General features: G+C 45.5%; 1 protein-coding gene across 6 annotated transcripts in view; it reads left to right on the top strand.

The window, feature by feature from the left end:
• The first annotated feature begins 2,602 nt into the window (after nucleotides 1-2,602).
• AFAP1 (actin filament associated protein 1) overlaps nucleotides 2,603-19,954 on the top strand; it is a 91,622-nt gene continuing 74,270 nt past the window's right edge. For 4 of the 6 annotated variants that reach the window (XM_053243180.1, XM_053243178.1, XM_053243179.1 and 1 more), the window contains exon 1: nucleotides 2,603-3,191. In XM_053243180.1, coding sequence (XP_053099155.1) covers nucleotides 3,185-3,191 — 7 coding nt within the window. In that variant the 5' untranslated portion in view covers nucleotides 2,603-3,184. Of the gene's footprint in view, nucleotides 3,192-3,278; nucleotides 3,688-4,794; nucleotides 4,840-19,954 lie in introns of those variants that run through there. The other 2 variants (XM_053243175.1, XM_053243176.1) reach the window with 2 other exon arrangements.

Raw genomic sequence — 19,954 nt, 5'->3', positions numbered from 1 at the left:
TGTTTAGTAGAATCTCGTGGTAAAGTTTTTTCTGAATTGTAGCAGACTTTATGGGGGAATGCACGTTGGATTTTTCTTAGAATCCAAGAAAAAAGCTTGACTTGATTCTGGAGAAGAAATAAACTGGCCCTAAGACTACAGTGAAGCCCCAAAGACATATGTCCATTTCCCAGCTTTTCTGTCCCCAAAAGTAGAAGTGATGTGGCTGGCTTCTGGAGTATATACAAAATTTTGGTGGCAACAGTTTGCAAAGCAGTTTACATAGAGAAATAATAAATAGGTAGGTAGATAAATAAAATTGATCCCTGTCCCCAAAGGGCTCACAATCTTAAAAAAAAAAGTAAGATAGACACCAGCAACAGTCACTGGAGAGGTACTGTGCTGGGGATGGATAGGGCCAGTTACTCTTCCCCTGCTAAATAAAGAGAATCACCACATTAAAAACATTAAAGAAACACCACATTAAACTGCCTCTTTGCCCAGTTAGCAGAGGTAACAAGATCTTCCTAAAGAACAAAGCTGTAGGGAGAGGGCAGAATTAATATAAAATAGCTGGGCCAGGTGCAAAACATCTGCGCCTCTACTTCTCCCCCCCCCCCCCCCGCTGCCCACCACTGCCACTTTCTTTCCCCACCCACACACCGCTGCAGTTTTATTTCCCCCATCTTTCCTGCCTCGCCTGCAAGCCTGTTTGCTGGTGCTGCCGGTTTCCTCTCCCCCTGCCTGTAGCTTACTTGCAAACTCTCTTTGCTCATTAGCTGTTAAAAGTCTAAGGCTAATATTTTTAAATAGCTAATGAGCAAAGAAAAAAATTCCCTTTCAGCAGAAAAATTAGTTTTCTATGATGCTGGTAAAAATATGGCAGACAGGTTTCTGTACTTTGCATTGTTTTGTTCCAAGAAAACAAAGAGGGTCTGACAAAACATTTAACATAGCTGAGAAATGTATAGCAAACTAAGTGCTGAAGTTCAGTCACATTCCCACAAGATGTCACCTGAACCTAACGTCTTAACTGAATCTATATATGAAAAACAGTAAGAATACCACCATTAGGTAGCTGCCTCTTGGCTTACAAAGCATTAATACCAAGCAGTCTGATCACATGAATCTCCTTTGCCTTTGACAAGACAGGCAGTCCTGTCCTAGTAGTTTCAGGTTGGTTGATTTTAGTCCAAGATAGAGATGAACAACAAAGAAGCACTGAAGATCTCCTGCAATTTATTTGCCATTGTTCACATCAGGTTTGAATTCCAGAGAACATCCAATGGTTTCAAAAGTGGATCCTCAGCAAAGATACAGCTCTGTCTCGGGAGGGTCGTTAAAGGGACCCTTGAGAATCTATTCTTTTCCATCCTATCAAGAAAGATGGCTCTAGCAAAAAATACATCCCTTTACCACCTTACTTGGTGGACCTTATTTTCATTTCCTAAAGTGCCAGTCTCTTCCCACCCGCAAGGACAGCAGGAGGCACCACAGTTTCTGGCACTGTTAACTGTGCTTCCTACCTGGGAATAAGATGCTGCTTCCAGATCAATTTCCTCTAATGTACAGAGGAGGGTGACACTGTATGCCCTAGAAGGTCAGGTGGGTCCTATTTCCCAGATCCACATTTCCCATTTCACAGCTGGTAGTTTGAATCTTTAATGCGTCCTAGTCTGAATCTTTGAAGCTGCAGCCTCCAGGAGTTTTTCCAGACAGCAGGCTTTACCACAGTTTTACAGAGAGGCTTTACTTACTGCGCGTTCAAAGTTGCCCAAAAAAACCTGATGCAAAAAGTGGATTTTTAAAACCCCAAATATAAACCGGGCGACACTCCCAACGCACAATGAAAAACCCAAATTGTGTGTGAAGTGCTTCCCAATAGTTTGCAGGGACTCCAGGGTAAATTTGGCTGATATATGAATGCACACCTCCATTCCGGAGGAGATGCGAGCTAAAAGCTGGACGTGAAATACTTCCAGGATACATCAAGACATAATCCAGATAAAATGAAGCAACAAACAGCCACTAATGGTGGCTGTGGCACAGTTATCTGATTGGGAAAGAAGGTGTGAGCTTTTACCTAACCCTCCAGCAAGTATGAAGGAGACACAAGCAAATCTCCAGGCTCCATGCATCTCAGCAAATGCTATGAAGCCCTGGAGTGTCAAGTGCTGGTCTTCTGTTGATGACAGAGGTCCCTTTCCAGCTATGCTTAGCTAGGAATCCTAGCCAGACATGCCCGCCTCTCACTAGGTTTCAGTTGCTCAGAGGAAGGTAGGAGCACTGGAAGAGAGCTGGTCTTGTGGTAGCAAGCACAAATTGTCCCCTTTGCTAAGCAGAGTCCATCCTGGTTTGCAATTGAATGGAATATATGTGTGAGCACTGTAAGATATTCCCCTTAGGGGATGAGGTGGCTTTGGGAAGAGCTCCTGCATGCAGAAGGTTGCAAGTTCCCTCCCTGGCATGCCCAAGATAGGGCTGAGAGAGACTCTGCCTGCGACTGTGGAGAAACAACTGCCAGCCTGTGTAGACAATACTGGGCTAGATGGACCAATGAGCTGACTAGGTATAAGGCAGCTTCCTGTGTGGTCCACATCCGGTGTGCAGTTTCTCAGAGAGATTAGGCAGGGTCAAGCCAGGAAAAGCCTCTAACAGTGGGCAAGCTGTCCCAGGCTAAGAAGTATAGATTTTTTTCTTCTTCTTGGCTGCTTTATCACAATTTCTCCTAGGAAGGTCATGACTTTATAAGGTGGGGAAGATAGTCCTCTTTCTCCTCCTCAGCGGAAGCAGGAGGCATTTTTTAGCTTCCAAGAAGCAGCTGAAAATGTGGGATCATTCTCAGGAGACCTTTTCTGGAGGCCCCGAGATTGCTCATAGTTAAGGATCTCCCCCATATCTTACACAGAACAAAATCAGGCCAAGGAGGATTTGAGTCATCTGACTGGGGCAGGGGGAAGGGGTGAACCCTTGGCCCGCCCAACCCTCTGCTGAGTTGAGGGCTCTGGACTAATCCCGATATAGCCACGGCCCCGCGAGAACACTAGTTTCCGCGCCCTAAGCAGCTTCCTAGGCTTTGAGGCAGCTCTGGGGTACGCAGCCGAAGTCTCCCCCCCGCTCCTACTCTTGAGTCTCCCCGACACGGAGAGACGCTAGAAGACAGAAGAACGCCCCAGTCTCTTGGAACGAGCCGGGCTTGCACTGAATGCGGGGTGAGCCTGGGGCGCGTTAGCAAAAGCCGTCGGTCGGCTCTGCACTACGCGGAGGCGGTGGGCGGGAGGGATTTCTCATCACAGAATTCCATACACACACACACACACACACGCGCCTCGGGGCCCCCGTGACTGGAACTCTGAACGGCTCCCATCTGCCCTGAAGAGGTGCTGCTGCTCCCCAGACAGCAGGAGCCTTGTGAGCGTCCCCGGCATCCCTGTCTTCCTGACCTTAAGACGGTTTTTTGGCTCGAAGGACGGACAGACCCTGCCGCTACCCCCACCACGCCTTCTGTGGGGCTGCCCCCTCCCTCCTTTGTTCTCCCGGCCCCGCCCTCCCCTCTTCTTTTTGCCTGCCCATTGGCTCACGCAGCCGCCACTCGGGGTGGGGGGCCGCTTTGGCCCCGCTCCCCCGACAGAGAGCCAGAGTAAGCGAGGAGAGAGCTGGAGCGTCTGTTTCGCGTTACCCCGAGCTGCACGAGGCAGGCGCCAGCAGGTAAGAGCTCGCGTGCGCCTTTCTGTTTTCCGGGTCCCGCGGCGCTCCAGCCTTGGCCAGTCCTCTGTGGCCGCGGCCGGGGGAGCTGGGCTGAACAAGCGCTCTCTGCGGAGCGCGGAGACAAAAGGCGGCCTCTCTTGCAACCTTGGCCAGACCCTCCCTGCTTCTGGCAGCTTCGCCAGGCCCCGAAGCAAGCGCGGGCGTCTGAGGAGAGGGCGAGGGGGCTCGCGGAACTCGAAGGCTGCCCTGCTCGCTTGGGGGCTTTAGCCGCTCGGGATAATAAGGCAGGAGAGACCTGCCCCAGCCTTGCCCTTCGGTTCCTCCAGGAGCGATTGCATCATGTAACAGTCCCGGGCGAGGGAAGCATTGCACTTTCCTCCAGGCCCAAGGCCGCCTCCGCCTCTTGCCGCTGGAGCGCTCAATTGGTTTGCGGGCCGTTTTGAAGTGTGGCTGTTGGGCCAAAACAGGGATGGCCGTGGCCCATTGCAGCTCCTTAGCGCCAAGCGTCACAGAGGCTAAGGGAACAAGGAGCCAAATAGTGCGCGAAAGTTTTACAAATTTAAAACAACGAAGAACCCCAGCTATGTTGAACAGAGGGTTGGTTTTTCCAATGTGAGAGAGGGGCGGAGGGGGGACGCGCAGGGTTAGGCTTCTCTGGTTGTGGGCATGGGGGCTGTCACGAAGAGCGCGCCTGCACTTCTGAATTTGCAACTACATCACTGGATGCAGGGGAGAAAGAGTCCCCATCCCCCTCCAGATTCATAAATAAGACCTGGAAGATTATAAATCAACCAATGTCTTATGCAGTATTTATTGAGGTAAAGGGAGAGGAAGACCTGTGGTGGTGGGGTGGGAGGGAAGAGAAGAGAGACCTGCCAGACTGAGGAGGAAAGAGCATGGGGTGAGATGTATGAGTCACCTTGAGGTGGGGGTCTCAGGTGGCAGATTGGATGAGGTGGAGGTCAAGGCGAAGGCAGTCCTCCCCAGCTGCCACCCCACTATGTGTTCCTTCACCCTGCCTGCCCTGTTGCTGCTTACCTCCCTAACTCTTGAAAGCTCAGAGGATGGGAAAAGGAACAGCGAAGTGAGAATCCACACTTCCTCATCCCCTGCCTTTTCAAGAGAGACCAGTGATCGCGCTTGCCACACAAGGTGAGAAGGAGAGGAAGGGGGTGTTGGGGAGAAAAGGTGGGACTGTGTGGGAGGAGGAGAAGAGTCTGTTTGGGGAGAGGGAAGGAAATATCTTCCATTGCACACTTTGAGCACCATGAGGATGGTGGGTGGTGGCAGCTCACCAAGCCACTCCAGGTGTGAACTGCTTTGGACTAGGCCTGGGTAGCTGAAACTTCTCAGCCATGCACACAAACCAAATTGTAAAATATTATTGGATTACATGGAAATAATGGAGCAAGCCACACAGCTTCCACAAAATCCACCTTGCAGGCAATAAACAGAGGAATGGCCTGAAACACCAGCGTCTGAACTATAGAGACAAACCAAATTTATATATTCCATTGGACTAAATGGAAGTGATGAAGTAAGCCCCCAAACTTTCACAAGATCCACATTCTGGTACCAGTTCCAAGTGATAATGGTGTTTTGATCAGAGAGCCCAGAACTCCAACTTCCAAACAGTCCAAACTAACCAAATTCATGAATTATATAAGACTAGATGGGAGTGATGGAGTAAGCCACAAATTGCCCACAAAATCAGTGTCCTAGGACCCATTCCAGGAAACAAATGTTATTCCTAAAAGGGCCCAGTACACCAACATCCAAGCAATCCAAACAGATTGTATATTTTAAGTTTGTATATTTTATTGGACAAGATGGGACTGATGGAAGAAGCCAGAAAACATCCACAAAATGCATGTTCCACTAGTACCAATTCTGGGCAATAAACAACATTCCTTGAAAAGGTCTTGGAACACCCACTTCTGAGCAGTGTAGATTAATCAAATCTGTACATTTCACAGAACTAGAAGGGAATGATGCAGTAAGTCACAGAGTCCAACCCCCCCCCCCAAAAGCCAACAACCAAGTTGTGGAAAACTAAGCTGTATACCAAGAGGCATTAATTTGCTGCTTTGCTAAGTGGAATGCCTCATTCGGAAACCACAGGGCTAAATCTCCCTTATCGTGAGGGGAGGTGACCAAAAATGGGAGCAAGCCAGGTCTAAAGTATGCTTAAAAAATAAAATATTTTTTAAAAAACCGGTAGAAGAATTCTTCAAGTTGTAAGCTGTTATAGTGGTCAAAGCTCGCCTTAAGTGGCGAAGCGGGGAAATGCTTGACTAACAAGCAAAAGTTGCCGTTTTGAATCCCCGCTGCTACTATATCGGGCAGCAGCGATATAGGAAGATGCTGAAAGGCATCATCTCATACAATGGTATCCTAGGCAATGGCAAACCCCTCCTGTATTCTACCAAAAGAAAACCATAGCACACTCTGGGCGCCAGGAGTTGAAATCAGCTTGATGGCACACTTTACTTTTATAGTGGTCAAAAGAGAACTGAGTGAGAGAGGACACCCCCCCTCCCCCGGCGTATGCATCAAGACACCAATTATGTCAACTGGAGTGGATTTTTGCACCAAATACACGGGCTTTAAGCATACTTAAAATCATACTGATTTTGGTGGGACATGTCCAATCCTACACAGGTACTTGCATAGAAGTAAATCCCGCTGGACTTACTTCCAAGTGCTTGTGTGTAGAATTGCAAATGATTGTTTGCTGGGTTATGTCCATTGTGTTTACCTGGGTCCTGAAAGCATACCATTCATAGTAAATTAAAGAAAGAAATATAGAACAAATGTTCATTCACATGCATACAGGTGACTGCACATGCACATGTACATGTTTTTGTGTGAATGGCTGTTCATGGCTTCATTTTAGACGTGAACCTGGGTTCAGGCCCTCAGATACTGAGTACAGATATGAAGCGTACTATTGTATGTATGTTGAACTTGTGTGCTGATCTGTACATACATGCACTATATTCCTCGCTATTCTCCCACGCTGTGTTACAAATGCAAGACTCTGTCTGGAAGCAGGTATTATAAAAGTAGAAATGGGTCAGTGGCTTCGTATTTTTGAACTATGGATGAAATTGGACTTCCAGGCCACTGGCTTAGCCCTCTTGGTGTTATCAGATAAATTTCTCTCTTCCTTGAGACGCTTAGTAAGAAGGAGGTTATATTTCTATGGTTTTTTTGCCAGATTTTATTGCATCAGTGGGGTATGCAAAAGCCAGATTAATGATCAGGCCCCATGTGTGTGATATGGAACGCCAAATAGATAGAGCCACGTACATACATCAGTTGTTTTAGGAAACCTGGCTTCTGTCAGTTAGCATGATAGATAGGAGAGCTGGTCTAGTGGTAGCAAACATGACTTGTCTCCCTAGCTAAGCAGGGTCTACCCTGGTTGCATATGAATGGGAGACCACATGTGAGCACTGTAAGATATCCCTCTCAAGGGATGGAGCCGCTCTGGGAAGAGCAGAAAGTTTCAAGTTCCACCTCTGGCTTCTCCAAGATAGGGCTGAGAGAGATTCCTGCCTGCAACCTTGGAGAAGCCGCTGCCAGTCTATGTAGACAATACTGAGCTAGATAGGCCAATGGTCTGACTCAGTATATGACAGCTTCCTATGTTAACAAGCTGGCCACGTATCTTGGTATGATTAAAGGTAAAGTGTGCCATCAAGTCAATTTCAACTCCTAGAGCCCACAGAGGCCTGTGGTTTTCTTTTGGTAGAATACAGGAGGGGTTTACCATTTCCTCCTCCCATGCAGAATGAGATGATGTCTTTCAGCATCTTTCTATATTGCTGCTGCCCGATATAGTAGCAGCGGGGATTCAAACCAGCAACCTTCTGCTTGTTAGTCAAGCATTTCCCCTTTTCAAGCTGGGCCATTAGGTGGCTTTTGGTATGATTACTGTCCCAAAATATCACAACACATTCTTATTAGCTTGTCTCGATGCATTACGCACTGATGCCCTTGAAGGGAGATTCAAGCAGATCTTGTATGATGAATGTTAATGCCCATGCAAATCGGGTAGTATTGAAACAACGGCTCATGTATGGTTATATTGTAATTTTTACAAAGAAAATTCACGATCATTATTTTCTGCCATTTAAAAAAGACTTTACAGGATGGTCAGATAACCTTTATGTAATCTAACTTTTAGTGGTTTTGAATGATATCTCTAAATGTCACCAAGTTCTGCTTAATAGCGAGTAAAGTCTGACAGAAGATGTGTGTTGTACCAGAATAGATATAGAATGAAATGGGACTGGGTTTTGATCTGCTGCAAATGTTATTTTGTTTGAAGTGTTTGTTGATTGGTATGTTAGTATTGATTAAAATTTGCCTTGTTGTGCTTTTGATCGGTGATCAAAGTAAAGATTCATTCAACTTAATATGTGAATAGGGTTTATGATAATGTATTTGAGAAATTGTTTTATTTTTAAGTATTCCATGAAAACAGCAACAGCCAACTACATATAACTCTGAGAAGCATTGCTAACAATGAAAAGGTTACGTAGGAAGATATGACAAAATATCACCTTAGACTAAGAAAGAGCATATCAGAGTGAAATTCTATTCTACTTTCTATTTCAAAAGTTCAATCATTGGTTCCAGTTTTCCATAAAAAGGCACAATTTCTGTTTCCTCTTATTAGCATGTAAGTTTTATCATCAGTAAAGTATTCCCACGTAGCCATTCCTCAATCAGTAAAGCATCTGTTTTACATTTGGATGCCACCTCAATCTTCACATGCTTACAGCTCTCCCTTCTATAAAATGTCATTTAAAGATATATCAACAAAACAACTAGATAACTTAATGGGCATACATGTCCCATAATACTTTTTCTAGAAAAAACCCCTTTTTGGACAACTCAACCAAATGTGATAATCATTATGCTTGAGCTGTTCTTTGTGGAGTTTTGTACTTTTTTTTTTTAATTCATTTGGCTTTGTTTTGCTGCTGCAAAGAAAAGTCATTTTTCTTTCCCTAGTGTTCTTCATTTTGTTCTCCGTGTAGCTTGTTAAAAATGACAGAAAAATCATAACTCATTATGCTATACTTTTATTGATAACAAATGACTAATATTCTAAAACCTCATGTCCTTTATTCCAGTTTCTGCCCCTCATAATCCAACAGTGTTTTAATTGTGATGATTTCCAGAAATGTGAATCTGGCAATATACATGTGACAATATACATGGGCAGCAAATGCTGTGTCCTTTGGGCATCAGCATCTGAAATGGAGTGGTTTGTTTCTTTACATTTTTAGTAGCCATATTAATATTTCTAATAGTATTAGATTAGATAGGATAGACATCCTTTTCACTCAAGGTTCCTGAACTGGAGACTGCTCAGCTTAGCTCTTGTAAGTGAAATCTGGAAATTAACTGTAGGATTTTTCGATCAGATACCCAGAGAATACATGTTACCTGCAGAAGTTTTAAACCCAAATTTAGAAGGATGTGCTACAGTCCTTGTTGAGTTCTTCACAGTTATTAACAAGATAGGTAAAATCACCAAAGGACTGGCAGGAGACTCAAAGGTACTAGTCAGTGACAAACATTTTTAATCTGGCTAGAGCCCCCATCCTTCTCTGAAGCTAGAGAAGGGCAGAGTCTCTGATTTTGCACTGAGCTTTGGAGACACCTTGGGAAACAGCTTCTGAATGTCTCCAAAGTCAGCACAAGGTCAACGAAGGTGGAGGGAAGGCTATCGCCTATCGTTGACCTAGTGCTAGGCCTCTCATAGCAAAATGGTCTTCCTTTGGTCCACAGAGACCTGAATTTCAATGGAAATGTTGTTTCCTGCAGGCCAGATGAGACCATAGCTCAACATTTAACATATTGAGGTTTACACATGCAGCCAAGAGCTGACTAAGGCAGCCAAGCCCACTCTTGCCTGTGCGTGTGAATCGCTGGGATTGCAGCCGATCCCGGTGGTGCTTTGGTGGCAAACCCGGGGAGCCAGCCTCCTAAATGAGGTTGAGTGCTCCCTTAGCCCTGTTTTCCTGATCGTCTGCAGTGCTGGCTTCTTTTAGCCAGTGCTGTAGCAGTGATGGGTGCCCACCCGCCTGCTGCTGCTGGGATATCCACAATTCACTGTGCACTCACACGGTGCATTATGGGGTTTCTGGGGGCTGGGAAGACGCATCATGGCCCCTCACCTTCCTTCCTCGCTGCCTGGGCCAGCAGAGGGTTGGCTGCACAGGGAACAGACCCAAAAAGGGCAGATGGATCATTTGTGGGGAAGGTAAGTTTGAGCAGTCTTTTCCACCACCCACCCTCATGCCCATTTCACTGATTGTGAGAAAGGGCTCATTGTTTACAAGTTTTGCTTGGTCTAGATTCTGCCAGAGCTGAACCTGAGCATTTGCTGAGTGATGTGTAGGAGGGCAGGGCTCTGCTTGTGTAGCTGTGCTGGGTCTTGGCAGTGCTTGTTAAGCTTAGCATGGTGTCACAGGCAAGACTTTTGGACTGTAATTTGGAATATGGAAATACCAAATGCTGTGCCACAACTGTGGATTGGATATGTTATGTGGACGTTAAGATGTGCTGAATGGCCAACTTTATGCTTAGAAAGTCAGGCATGCATGTGTGTATGAATCACACATGCTGTGCAAGTCACTGATGTATTTGTGGGGCTGGTGTCATTGAGGATTTGCCACATCACATATTGTATTGTAGTTTGTATAAAGATATAAGACACAAGCAGCTATTCCAAATTATAGATAGATCAAGTTTGTAACTTTTATGCAAACATGTTTTGATGCTGTTTTTGTCATGGTCTTTGGCAGGTAAAAGAAAATCATTTGAATGACCATGCATGCATGATCTTTGAGGGCTGAAAATACTTGTAACTCATTCGTACTCTGTCCTCTCATTACACTGCTGTGATTCAAGTGGTTCAATGGGATTAATTTTCATGGTATTTTCTGTCAAATGGGTTAATAAGATTAGTGTCCGGCAGCATCTTACCTCCACATATGGCCCAAACATACAGTAACAGCAAGACTGTCTGAATTGGAAATCCAGTGAAAATAAGACTTCCACCGAATTACACGGTAAAGAATGCTTTGTTAGCAAAAATTGCTAAATAGGCATGCAGAGATATGTGCACTTTCCTAAATACTTTTGTGGTTGAGCAGTGGATGGGGGTGGTGGTGTCTCAGTTTGATCACTCCTGGCAAATGGATGACTGATGTAATGTTCTGCTGAGACTTCTAGTCTCTCTGTGCTACACCCCTCTGCATTTGGCACACAGGCAACTGCTCTGTTTTCTCCAGTTAGGTGTGGTCCTTGTGTTTGGAGTGTTGGGCCAAAGAAACTCTTAGCATTTCATTTGTTGAGAAGTAATACAGCTTTCAGAGTCGAAAAGGAAGGAGGAGGAATAATAGCACCGGCATTTCCAACACATGCTTGTTCTGTTGAATGACTTCTGGTGGCAAAATGCAGTATTTGGTCAACCAAAGCCACTTTAACCCTTTGTTATTTTCTTGAAAGATGTCTAAAGACAGTTTTGTACATTCTAAAAAAGTGACATGTGAAGTATCTGTTTCATTGCAGTGGCAGTCTGTTCAGGTGGGGTGAGGGGTGCTGAACAGGTGAATGGGAAAATGGGGACATGTTATCAGAATGGAACAGTGAGCTGCAGATGTGGCTCATTCCAACTCAGGCATTAACCCCAGGCATGCTGGCTGGCCATTAGCTGAGATGGGGAACTGGGCAACTGGCCAGCCCATACACCTAGGATTAACAGTTAATTTAGGGCTATACAATTTATAACTCTAGGCGAGGGAGAATGAGGCAGCTGGGGCAGAGTGGGAAAGAGCTGCACCTGCGGTTCACTTTCCTCTCTCCCTACCCCACCTGGATAGGCCACCACTATTTCACTGTGTATCATCTTTGGATGTGGAGTAAAATGGAATCCTTGTTGGGTGCATAGGGGTTGTACGCTCATCACCATTCTGAGCTGAGAAGGATTAGTGATGCATTTCTGGTTTAATGAGGTGTTTCCATAGCTGAGAAATAATGAAGAAGAGGGGGGGAAATGATTTAGTTAAATTTTATAACCCTACTTGTAAAGCAAGATATTTGTGAGGTCTTACTTCTGATATCACACTACAATCTCTTTTGTATCTTGCTGCTTTCCCCAACTCTGAAAGTGGGAGTGGAGGTCAAGAATGTGAGAATCATACATGTATATGCCAACTTCTATTCTGAAATCACATTACAAAGTATTTTATATCTGTCAGGGCTATGGGCAGCTTCCTTGAAGTAGCACAGCATACCAGGTCAGGACCAGGAAGGTCCAGCAGGCAATCAATGGCAGGACATACAGTGAGAGTCAGAATCAAAGCCCAGTGGGTTGACCAGAATTATGCAGTGAGCCATAGGTCAGGGGCGGAGTCAAGGTGGTCAAACAGAGCAGAAGCCACGGGTTAAGCGGTGAGTCAGAGGTCAGGAATGAAGTCCAGGGTCAAGCCAGACTGAAGAACCAGAAGCTGGAATCAGGTCGGTGGCCAGCTGGAGGTCAGGAATGGAGCCAAAGGTCAGAGAAGCCAAGTAATCAAGCCAGAGAGAACGGACCAGCATCCAAGAGACTGAAACTGAGAAAAGACTTGCTTCAGATAGGAAGCTATTTATACCCTTCCTGTTGCTCAGGGCCTGGAGGCTCAAAAGCCCATTGCAGTGCAGCAGGTTGCCTCAGACCAGGTAGAACCTGACAGGATCTTTTCTGGTTCCATAATATAGAGCTCTTAACCTGAAATAGAGATTTGTACCCTGATTGTCAACATCAGATTTCATTCTGACATCTTCAAATGGGCATCGTCCAATATATTGGAATCATTCCATCCTTCCTTTACAATTGGGGTGGGGCATTAAGCTGGCAATGGAACTAATATAGAATGGTGTTAAGAATGTGTTTCTCCAGTTTCATTCAAATATCTCCCATGTTCAATGACATTAATGTTGTGTTACTAATAAAGACCCGAACGGGGGTTTGCAGGGAGAGCGGGCTTGACCCTTTTGGGGAGCATCCTGACACTGGAAGGCTACTCATGAGTTGTTGCCGTGCAGAGCCGCAGCATGGTGATAAACAATCATTTAACCCAAAACCTGGTTTAAGTGGCGGGCTCTGTTAGCGGGCTTGCCACTGAGTCGCTGCTGGGAGCTGTGTGGCTCCTGCTGCTCGTGAGAATAGCTTCATAGAATGCCAAATCAGTGTTCCCTCTAATTTCCACTATCAGTGAGTGGAAAGAGTTCTCTTGTGGGTGAAGCTATCAAGTCATTGTGCACACAGCACACTAACACAAACAGATACATACACTGAAAGAATGCGCTGCACATAGCGTGCTGTGCAAAACCTTTTAGCTGCCCCCCCCAATTCTGCACTGAGGGAGCCTCCACTGCTGCCTCCCGTCTTCCTCCCCCTTTTGCCATTTCATTCAAATACAGATGTATATATTCCTTCTGATTGTGCTATAATGCAGTAACTCTCACTTCCATCCCCCCCCCCCTTTAAGTTGTAGCTCAGTTTTATTCTTGGGTATCCCAGCAAGCAGTAAGTTCGTGTAATTTATTGCAGTCTGGAAATGCCCAAGATGCAGTCATTCCTTACTCAGTGCTTTAGCATTTAGAGGTTCCAGGGAGGAAGCTGTATCCCTAAGAATGCCCATGCCAGCTACTGACATGAGCAAGACTTTAATGAAGCATAGGGACAAAATGCAGTCAATAATTTGCTTGGAAAATGGAGATGGATATACAGAGAGTTGGAGCAATGTGGATATCATGATGTCAGTACCAGGACAAGGGCTTGTGAGGGGGAGAAAAGAAAAAAAGCAAACACACAGAAGACTTCTGTGGATGCCCGATTTTATTCCCCAGGAAGCTGTCTCTGCTGTGGAGGCAACGCTTCCTGCCGCCACTGCCTCCCGGACCTCTTCCTGCTGTCGCCACCTCCTGTCCTACTCCCTCTGTCCCCCTACTGCTGCCACCTGCCTCCCTCCCCCCCCCCCGGAACTGGAAGAGAAGGCCTGGCCAGGGAGGGAGGCGGCGGCATGCAGTGGTGGCGACCTGGCCGGGGAGAGGGAGAAATGGGGCAGTGCTTCCTGGCTGGGGAAAGGGGTTGGGTGGTGGCGGCGAAGCTGCTGTGCGGGATCTTGGGGGAAGGTACCCGTGCACCTTAGAGGGAACAGTGTGCCAAATGGGTGGGTTAAACCAGAGATCTAATTTGGCTTGGCCAATAACAAATGGGGGCTTGCAATAATGCACTGTTTGGGGAAACAGCAGAGGGATTGACTAATCCCTTCTACCCACTAGAGGAATGCATGATCTCTCTCTCTCTCTCTCTCTCTCTCTCTCTCTCTCTCTCTCTCTCTCTCTCTCTCACACACACACACACACACACACACACACACACACACACACACACACCAGATATACTATTGGTGGAGGGAATGGGACAGAGTCTGGGAAATCCTTCCCTGTACCCTTCAGTTTCATTATTCTAGTGTCAACCACAAATGGCCCTGTCTAGTCCCAGGCCTAATGTAAAAGGTCTGCGGGTTCTCAGGAGAGTTGGTCCTGTGGTAGCAAGCATGACCTGTCCCCTTAACTAAGCAGGGTCCACCTTGGTTGCATCTAAATGGCAGACCTGATGTGTGAGCACTGTAAGATATTCCCCTCAGGGGATGGAGCCGTTCTGGGGAGAGCAGAAGGTTCCAAGTTAGCATCCTTCCCTGGCATCTCCAAGATAGGGCTGAGAGAGATTCCTGCCTGCAGCCTTGGAGAAGCCACTGCCAGGCTGTGTAGACAATACTGAGTGAGATGGACTTATGGTCTGATTCAGTATATGGCAGCTTCCTATTTTCCTGTTTTCCAGGCCCAAAGAACACATGCTGTAGATACATGTAATTTTAGCTTAATAGCCCCTTCTCTATTGCAAAGTGGCCTTAGGAAAAGTTGTTTAGCCTTTTTCTTGCCAGAAACTTTCATCCTGAAAAACTCCCCAAACTCCCAGCTGCTTTTACCCTTGACAGTGTTCCAGACCCATGCTTACCTTATCCTGCAGGAGTAGAAAGTAGCTGAGAGTGGGGGTGTTTCAGTGGTTCGCAGGGGGAGGTTTAAGCATTCTTCCTTTGCTCTTTTAACGTGTTCCCTTCCAAGAATAATTTGTAATGGAGAAAGGGCCCTTAGGATATATTACATGTGACTGCCAGGTAACATGTAGTTTACCCTCAGAAAATCCTACAACTAAGGTCTGGAGAAGAGAGCTGGTCTTGTGGTAGCAAGAATGACTTGTCCCCGTAGCTAAGCAGGGTCCACCCTGGTTGCATTTGAATGGGAGTCCACATGTGAGCACTGTCAAATATTCCCCTCCTAGGGTGGAGCCGTTCTGGGAAGAACAGAAGGTTTCAAGTTCCCTCCCTGGCTTCTCCAAGATAGGGCTGAGAGAGATTCCTGCCTGCAACCTTGGAGAAGCCGCTGCCAATCTACGTCGACAGTACTGAGCTAGATGGACCAATGGTCTGACTCTGTATACAGCAGCTTCCTATGTTCCCAAGGTCCATGTTTGATTTCACTCATTTATGGTCAGAACAACAATGTAATGAGGTCATTCACACATTCCAACACTGTGTTCTACCCAGGTTTGGGAGCTGTGTGTGCTCTCACTTTTCGGTTGTGTGGAAGCAAGGTAGGAGGAAAAGCTGGGTAGCTTTTCCTCCTACCTTGCTTCCACACAATCACTTCTACCCAGGTTTTCTTCTTACCTTGCTTACACACAACTGAAAATTGGGAGCACACACAGCTCCCAAACTTGGGTCGAACACTGAGCCTCTTCTCATGACCCGTGAGAAGGACTCCAGAACGGGCTGCAGGGAATGCAGGTTAGACTTACCTTCCCCACAGATGACTGCTCCTCATATGTTGGGTGCGCCCCCAGATGATTCCCTGTGCGCCCAGGCCACAGGGAGGCTCGGGGGCTGGGATGTGTTGCCCCAGCCCCCGGAAATACCATGTGAGTGCACGGTGCATCATGGGGATCCCCCCACTCGCCTCAGTCTGGCAGCCGTAGCTGTAGCTGCTAGATGATTTAAAAACAAGCAAACAGAGTTAAGGGAGTGCTTGCTCCCTTAAAAAAATGATTTAGTTAAATTTTATAACCCTACTTGTTAAGCAAAATGTTTGTGAGGTTTACACCTCTTAACGTTTAGAGGTGATCAGCCTGATCCCGGCAGACCACACACACATGCAAACCCGGACTGGGCTCCCTGAGCCCGCTCTTGTACGCGTGTATGAATAGCTGATCTCGATGAGGCTGTTCTCACGATGAGGGGAAACTGGGCTAAAGGCACCCAGCCTGGTTTTCTCCCATCGTGAGAATGACCGGGCTCGCAGGTGAGCCCGGTGGTTCTCTGGCGGCTAGCCCGTCAAGGTAGACCTCCCCTTAACGTGGGTTTCCTGATCGTGCGCTGCCGCTCCATGGCAACACACGAGGAGACCCTTGCTGGGAGGCTCAAACAAACCTCCCGGTCCCGGGGGTCTCCCCAGGATGCCCTGTGCACCCACGCGGGGCATCCTGTGACTTCCGGGGGCCGAGCGGCGCCCGATCCCTGCAGCCCCTATCGGCTCCGTGATGGAGCCGGTAGTCGTGTGAGCGGCAGCGAGCGGCTAAGTCCGCTCTCCCCGCAGAACCCTCCCACAGATCGTGTGTAGAGCCTCAGTGTGTTGTTGTGCAGTTGTTATGGGCAGCTATAGAAGGCTAACGCTGAATGTCATTTCTGAAGTATTCCCTGCTGCTTATCTAGGCATAGCCTATCAATTGAGTGTTGTGGGCTGGCAGTGGGGAACAAAGCTTAGTAACCACCTTATAATGTTGCAGCCCAGGAGTTTATTTATGTTTATGCTAATATTAAAGTGCAGGTGTGACATTTCATGTATTTTTGGTTTTAGGATTTCTTGAGTGGGCCATGAATGAAATGCCAGAGTGTCTTTTCATGTAATCTTGGCATAAGTGTTTGAGAAGGTACAATTATACTCCCCAAATGCATTAAATTCTGTGTCCACAGATTTATTAAAATAAGTTTTAAAACACATCTTAGGCTTCAAAACGCTACCAATCCTGTTTCCAGAAATGTATGAAAAGTAATGGTTGCACTATAAGCTCGAAACCACATCAACTCTAGACTTCGAAATACATCAGATGTAATATTTTGGCATCCGTACTATAAATATTTGACATGTTTGTGATGTGCACTTTCCAGAACAAGAGCTCATTATGATGTTACCCAAGGCATAAAATGTCTAATTTGTGCAGTGAGAATTTTTTGTAAATTAAATTATCACAAGTCTGTCAAAGGAACTTGAGAGCATTTAAGCCTTTTGGGACCCCCAAGTATCTTTGGCTTGTGATAGGGAAGTCTTCGTCGTAGTCGTTGTCGTCTTACTCTTCGTTGTCTCCACCTGTTCCATTGCATGTACTGACTCAGAATTTCTGGCATAATTTTAAAGGGCCTAACCAGAGTTTCCTCTAAAAGAAAATCTCAGATGTTGTTGACTACAACTCCCACCATTCTCAGCCAAAGCCCATTGCAGCTAGGGATTCTGGGATCTGTAGTCAACAACATCTGGGAACATTCATTCTCTTACAGGGAATATTGGGCCTCAGCCAAGTCAGATGCTTTCAAATACACATCCCTGCCCCGCCCTCACACCATCAGTTTAATTTTTTTCTGAAGTGTGTCCTGATGGTTAAAAAAAAAAAAAAATCTGCCATGATTTTAGAGTGCTTTCAGACTCTCATCTTTTGTTTAAGTAATGATGGGGGAATATGTATGTTTCATTTCAAATAATGAAAAATGCTATTTGGGGAAATGTACCTGACATATAAAGGAAACATCTTTCAATTTCAATGATGTTTTGGTAGATAGTAGATGAAGACAATACATTCAGGGAAACATTTTTTATTCCTTACAGTAACATTGTATCTGTGTTACAGTAACACACCACTGTCACATGGTATATGTAGTTGGCCATTACATTCAGGTCTGCATCATATGCAGTTGGCTTTACAAAGATGGTTCTGAAAAACATCTGAAAAGCTTCTGATCTGGTGTGGGGTGTAATCAGTATGCTGATTACACGCAAATCTATTTCTCTGTGCCAAAAACATCAGGAGAAGGCATAACCTCCCTAAATGTCTGCCTGGAGACAGTGATGGGCCGGATGAGGAATAACAAACTGATACTGAATCCAGATAAGACGGAGGTACTTATTGTCAGAGCTCGGGAGACCATTTTCATCAGCTGGGTTTGGATGATGTCACACTTCCCCAGAAGGAGAAATCTGGGGGTGCTTCTGGATCCAAACCTCTCCCTGGTGTCCCAGGTTGAGGGGGTGGTGAAGAAGTGCTTTCTATCAGCTTCGGCTGATACGCCAGCTGCGTCAGTTTCTTGAAATAAACAACCTCAGATCAGTGGTACATATGCTGGTAATCTCCAGATTCGACTACTGCAATGTACTCTATGTGGGGCTGCCTTTGTACGTAGTCCGGAAACTGCAACTGGCACAGAATGCAGCAGCCAGGTTGGTCTCTGGATCATCTTGGAGAGACCATATTACTCCTATACTAAAAGAGCTGCACTGGCTACCAATAAGTTTCCGGGCAGAATACAAGGTGCTGGTTATAATTTATGAAGCCCTAAAGAGTTTAGGCCCTGGGTATTTAAGAGAACTTTTTTTTTTTTTGCCATGAGCCCCGCTGCCCATTGAGATCATCTGGAGAGGTTAGTCTGCAGTTGCCTCCAGCTCATTGGGTGGCTACGCAGGGACTTCTCTGTTGCTACCCTGAGAATCTGGAATGCACTCCCTGCTGAAATAAGAGCCTCCCCATCTCTGACAACTTTAAAAACGTATCTAAAGACTTGTTTTTTCCCCCCAAGCTTTTTAACTGGACTATGGTTTTAAATTGTTCGAAAGTTTTCATTTTTAATCTGTTTTATGTTGTTGCAAACTGCCCAGAAACAGAAGTTTGGGGCAGTCTACAAATTTGAAGAATGAATGAATGAATGAAAGTGAGCTATATTTTTCTTCTCCCATCAACCAGTTCTAAGAGTAGCACATCCAAATTTTGCTTTAGGAGAGTACCTTAAGTTACATTTTCCATGCTTTTGAGGGCATTAGTGAATTTGCAGACTCCTTAACTCTTACTTTAAGTGTAGGTTTAAAATAATAACAACAATAACAATAATAATTAATAATGAAGAAAAACAAGTTAAAATAATCGACATAGCAATACCAGAGGATAGCAGAATAGAAGAAAAAGAAATAAAAAAAAAATCACAAAATACAAAGATCTACAAATTGAAATTGAAAGGCTGTGGCAGAAAAAGACCAAAATAATCCCAGTGGTCATTGGTGCCCTGGGTACAGTTCCAAAAGACCTTGAAGAGCACCTCAACACCATAGGGGCCACAGAAATCACCATCAGCCAATTACAAAAAGCAGCTTTACTGGGAACAGCCTATATTCTGCGACGATATCTATAACAATTGACAATAAAATTCTGGCATCCCAGGTCCTTGGGAAGGACTCGATGTCTGGATAAAACAAACCAGTCAATAACACCTGTCTGACTGTGTAAACAAGAAATAATAATAATTATTATTAATAGACTTACTAGTTGAAAAAAGTGAGGCCCTTGGTTTAACTTTTGCATTTGCCTGTTTGCATTCCATTTGTTTCTAGCAATTTTCCCTTGAGTACTAAGGTACCAGAATGAAACTTGTACATACTGTATGTATGCTAAGTTCTCCATGTAAAGTTCTATCATGTGCTTAACCCACATACCCAAGAAGGAGCGAAAGAGAAAATGTGGGATATACTGTGATGTGTTGTGTTCCTTGAAGTTTGGAAGAGTGGAATGAAAATTGGTGCACATGTTCAGGGCACAATTCTACATTTCAGATTCAAATACCTTCTTTAAATGCTGTACCTGTTTTCAAGGAGGCCAAGAAAGATGTACAGCACAGTGCAGTGTGATGGTGCTCTGAGCATTGAGATCCTAATGAAATGTAGGCTGAAATCCTCTGCAGACTTACTTGGGATTAAGTCCCACAGTAGTCTTATGTGACTTAATTCTGAGTAAACATATATAGGATTCCATTGTTAGCAAGCATGTTTGTGACATGATTCTCCCTAGAAAGTTCTTACTGCATATGGGAGGGAGGGAGAG

Source organism: Hemicordylus capensis, chromosome 4 (genome assembly GCF_027244095.1).
Source record: "Hemicordylus capensis ecotype Gifberg chromosome 4, rHemCap1.1.pri, whole genome shotgun sequence".
Lineage (NCBI taxonomy): Eukaryota > Metazoa > Chordata > Lepidosauria > Squamata > Cordylidae > Hemicordylus > Hemicordylus capensis.
The sequence above is the reverse complement of the archived record's forward strand: the minus strand, read 5'-3'. Positions and strand labels throughout refer to the sequence as shown.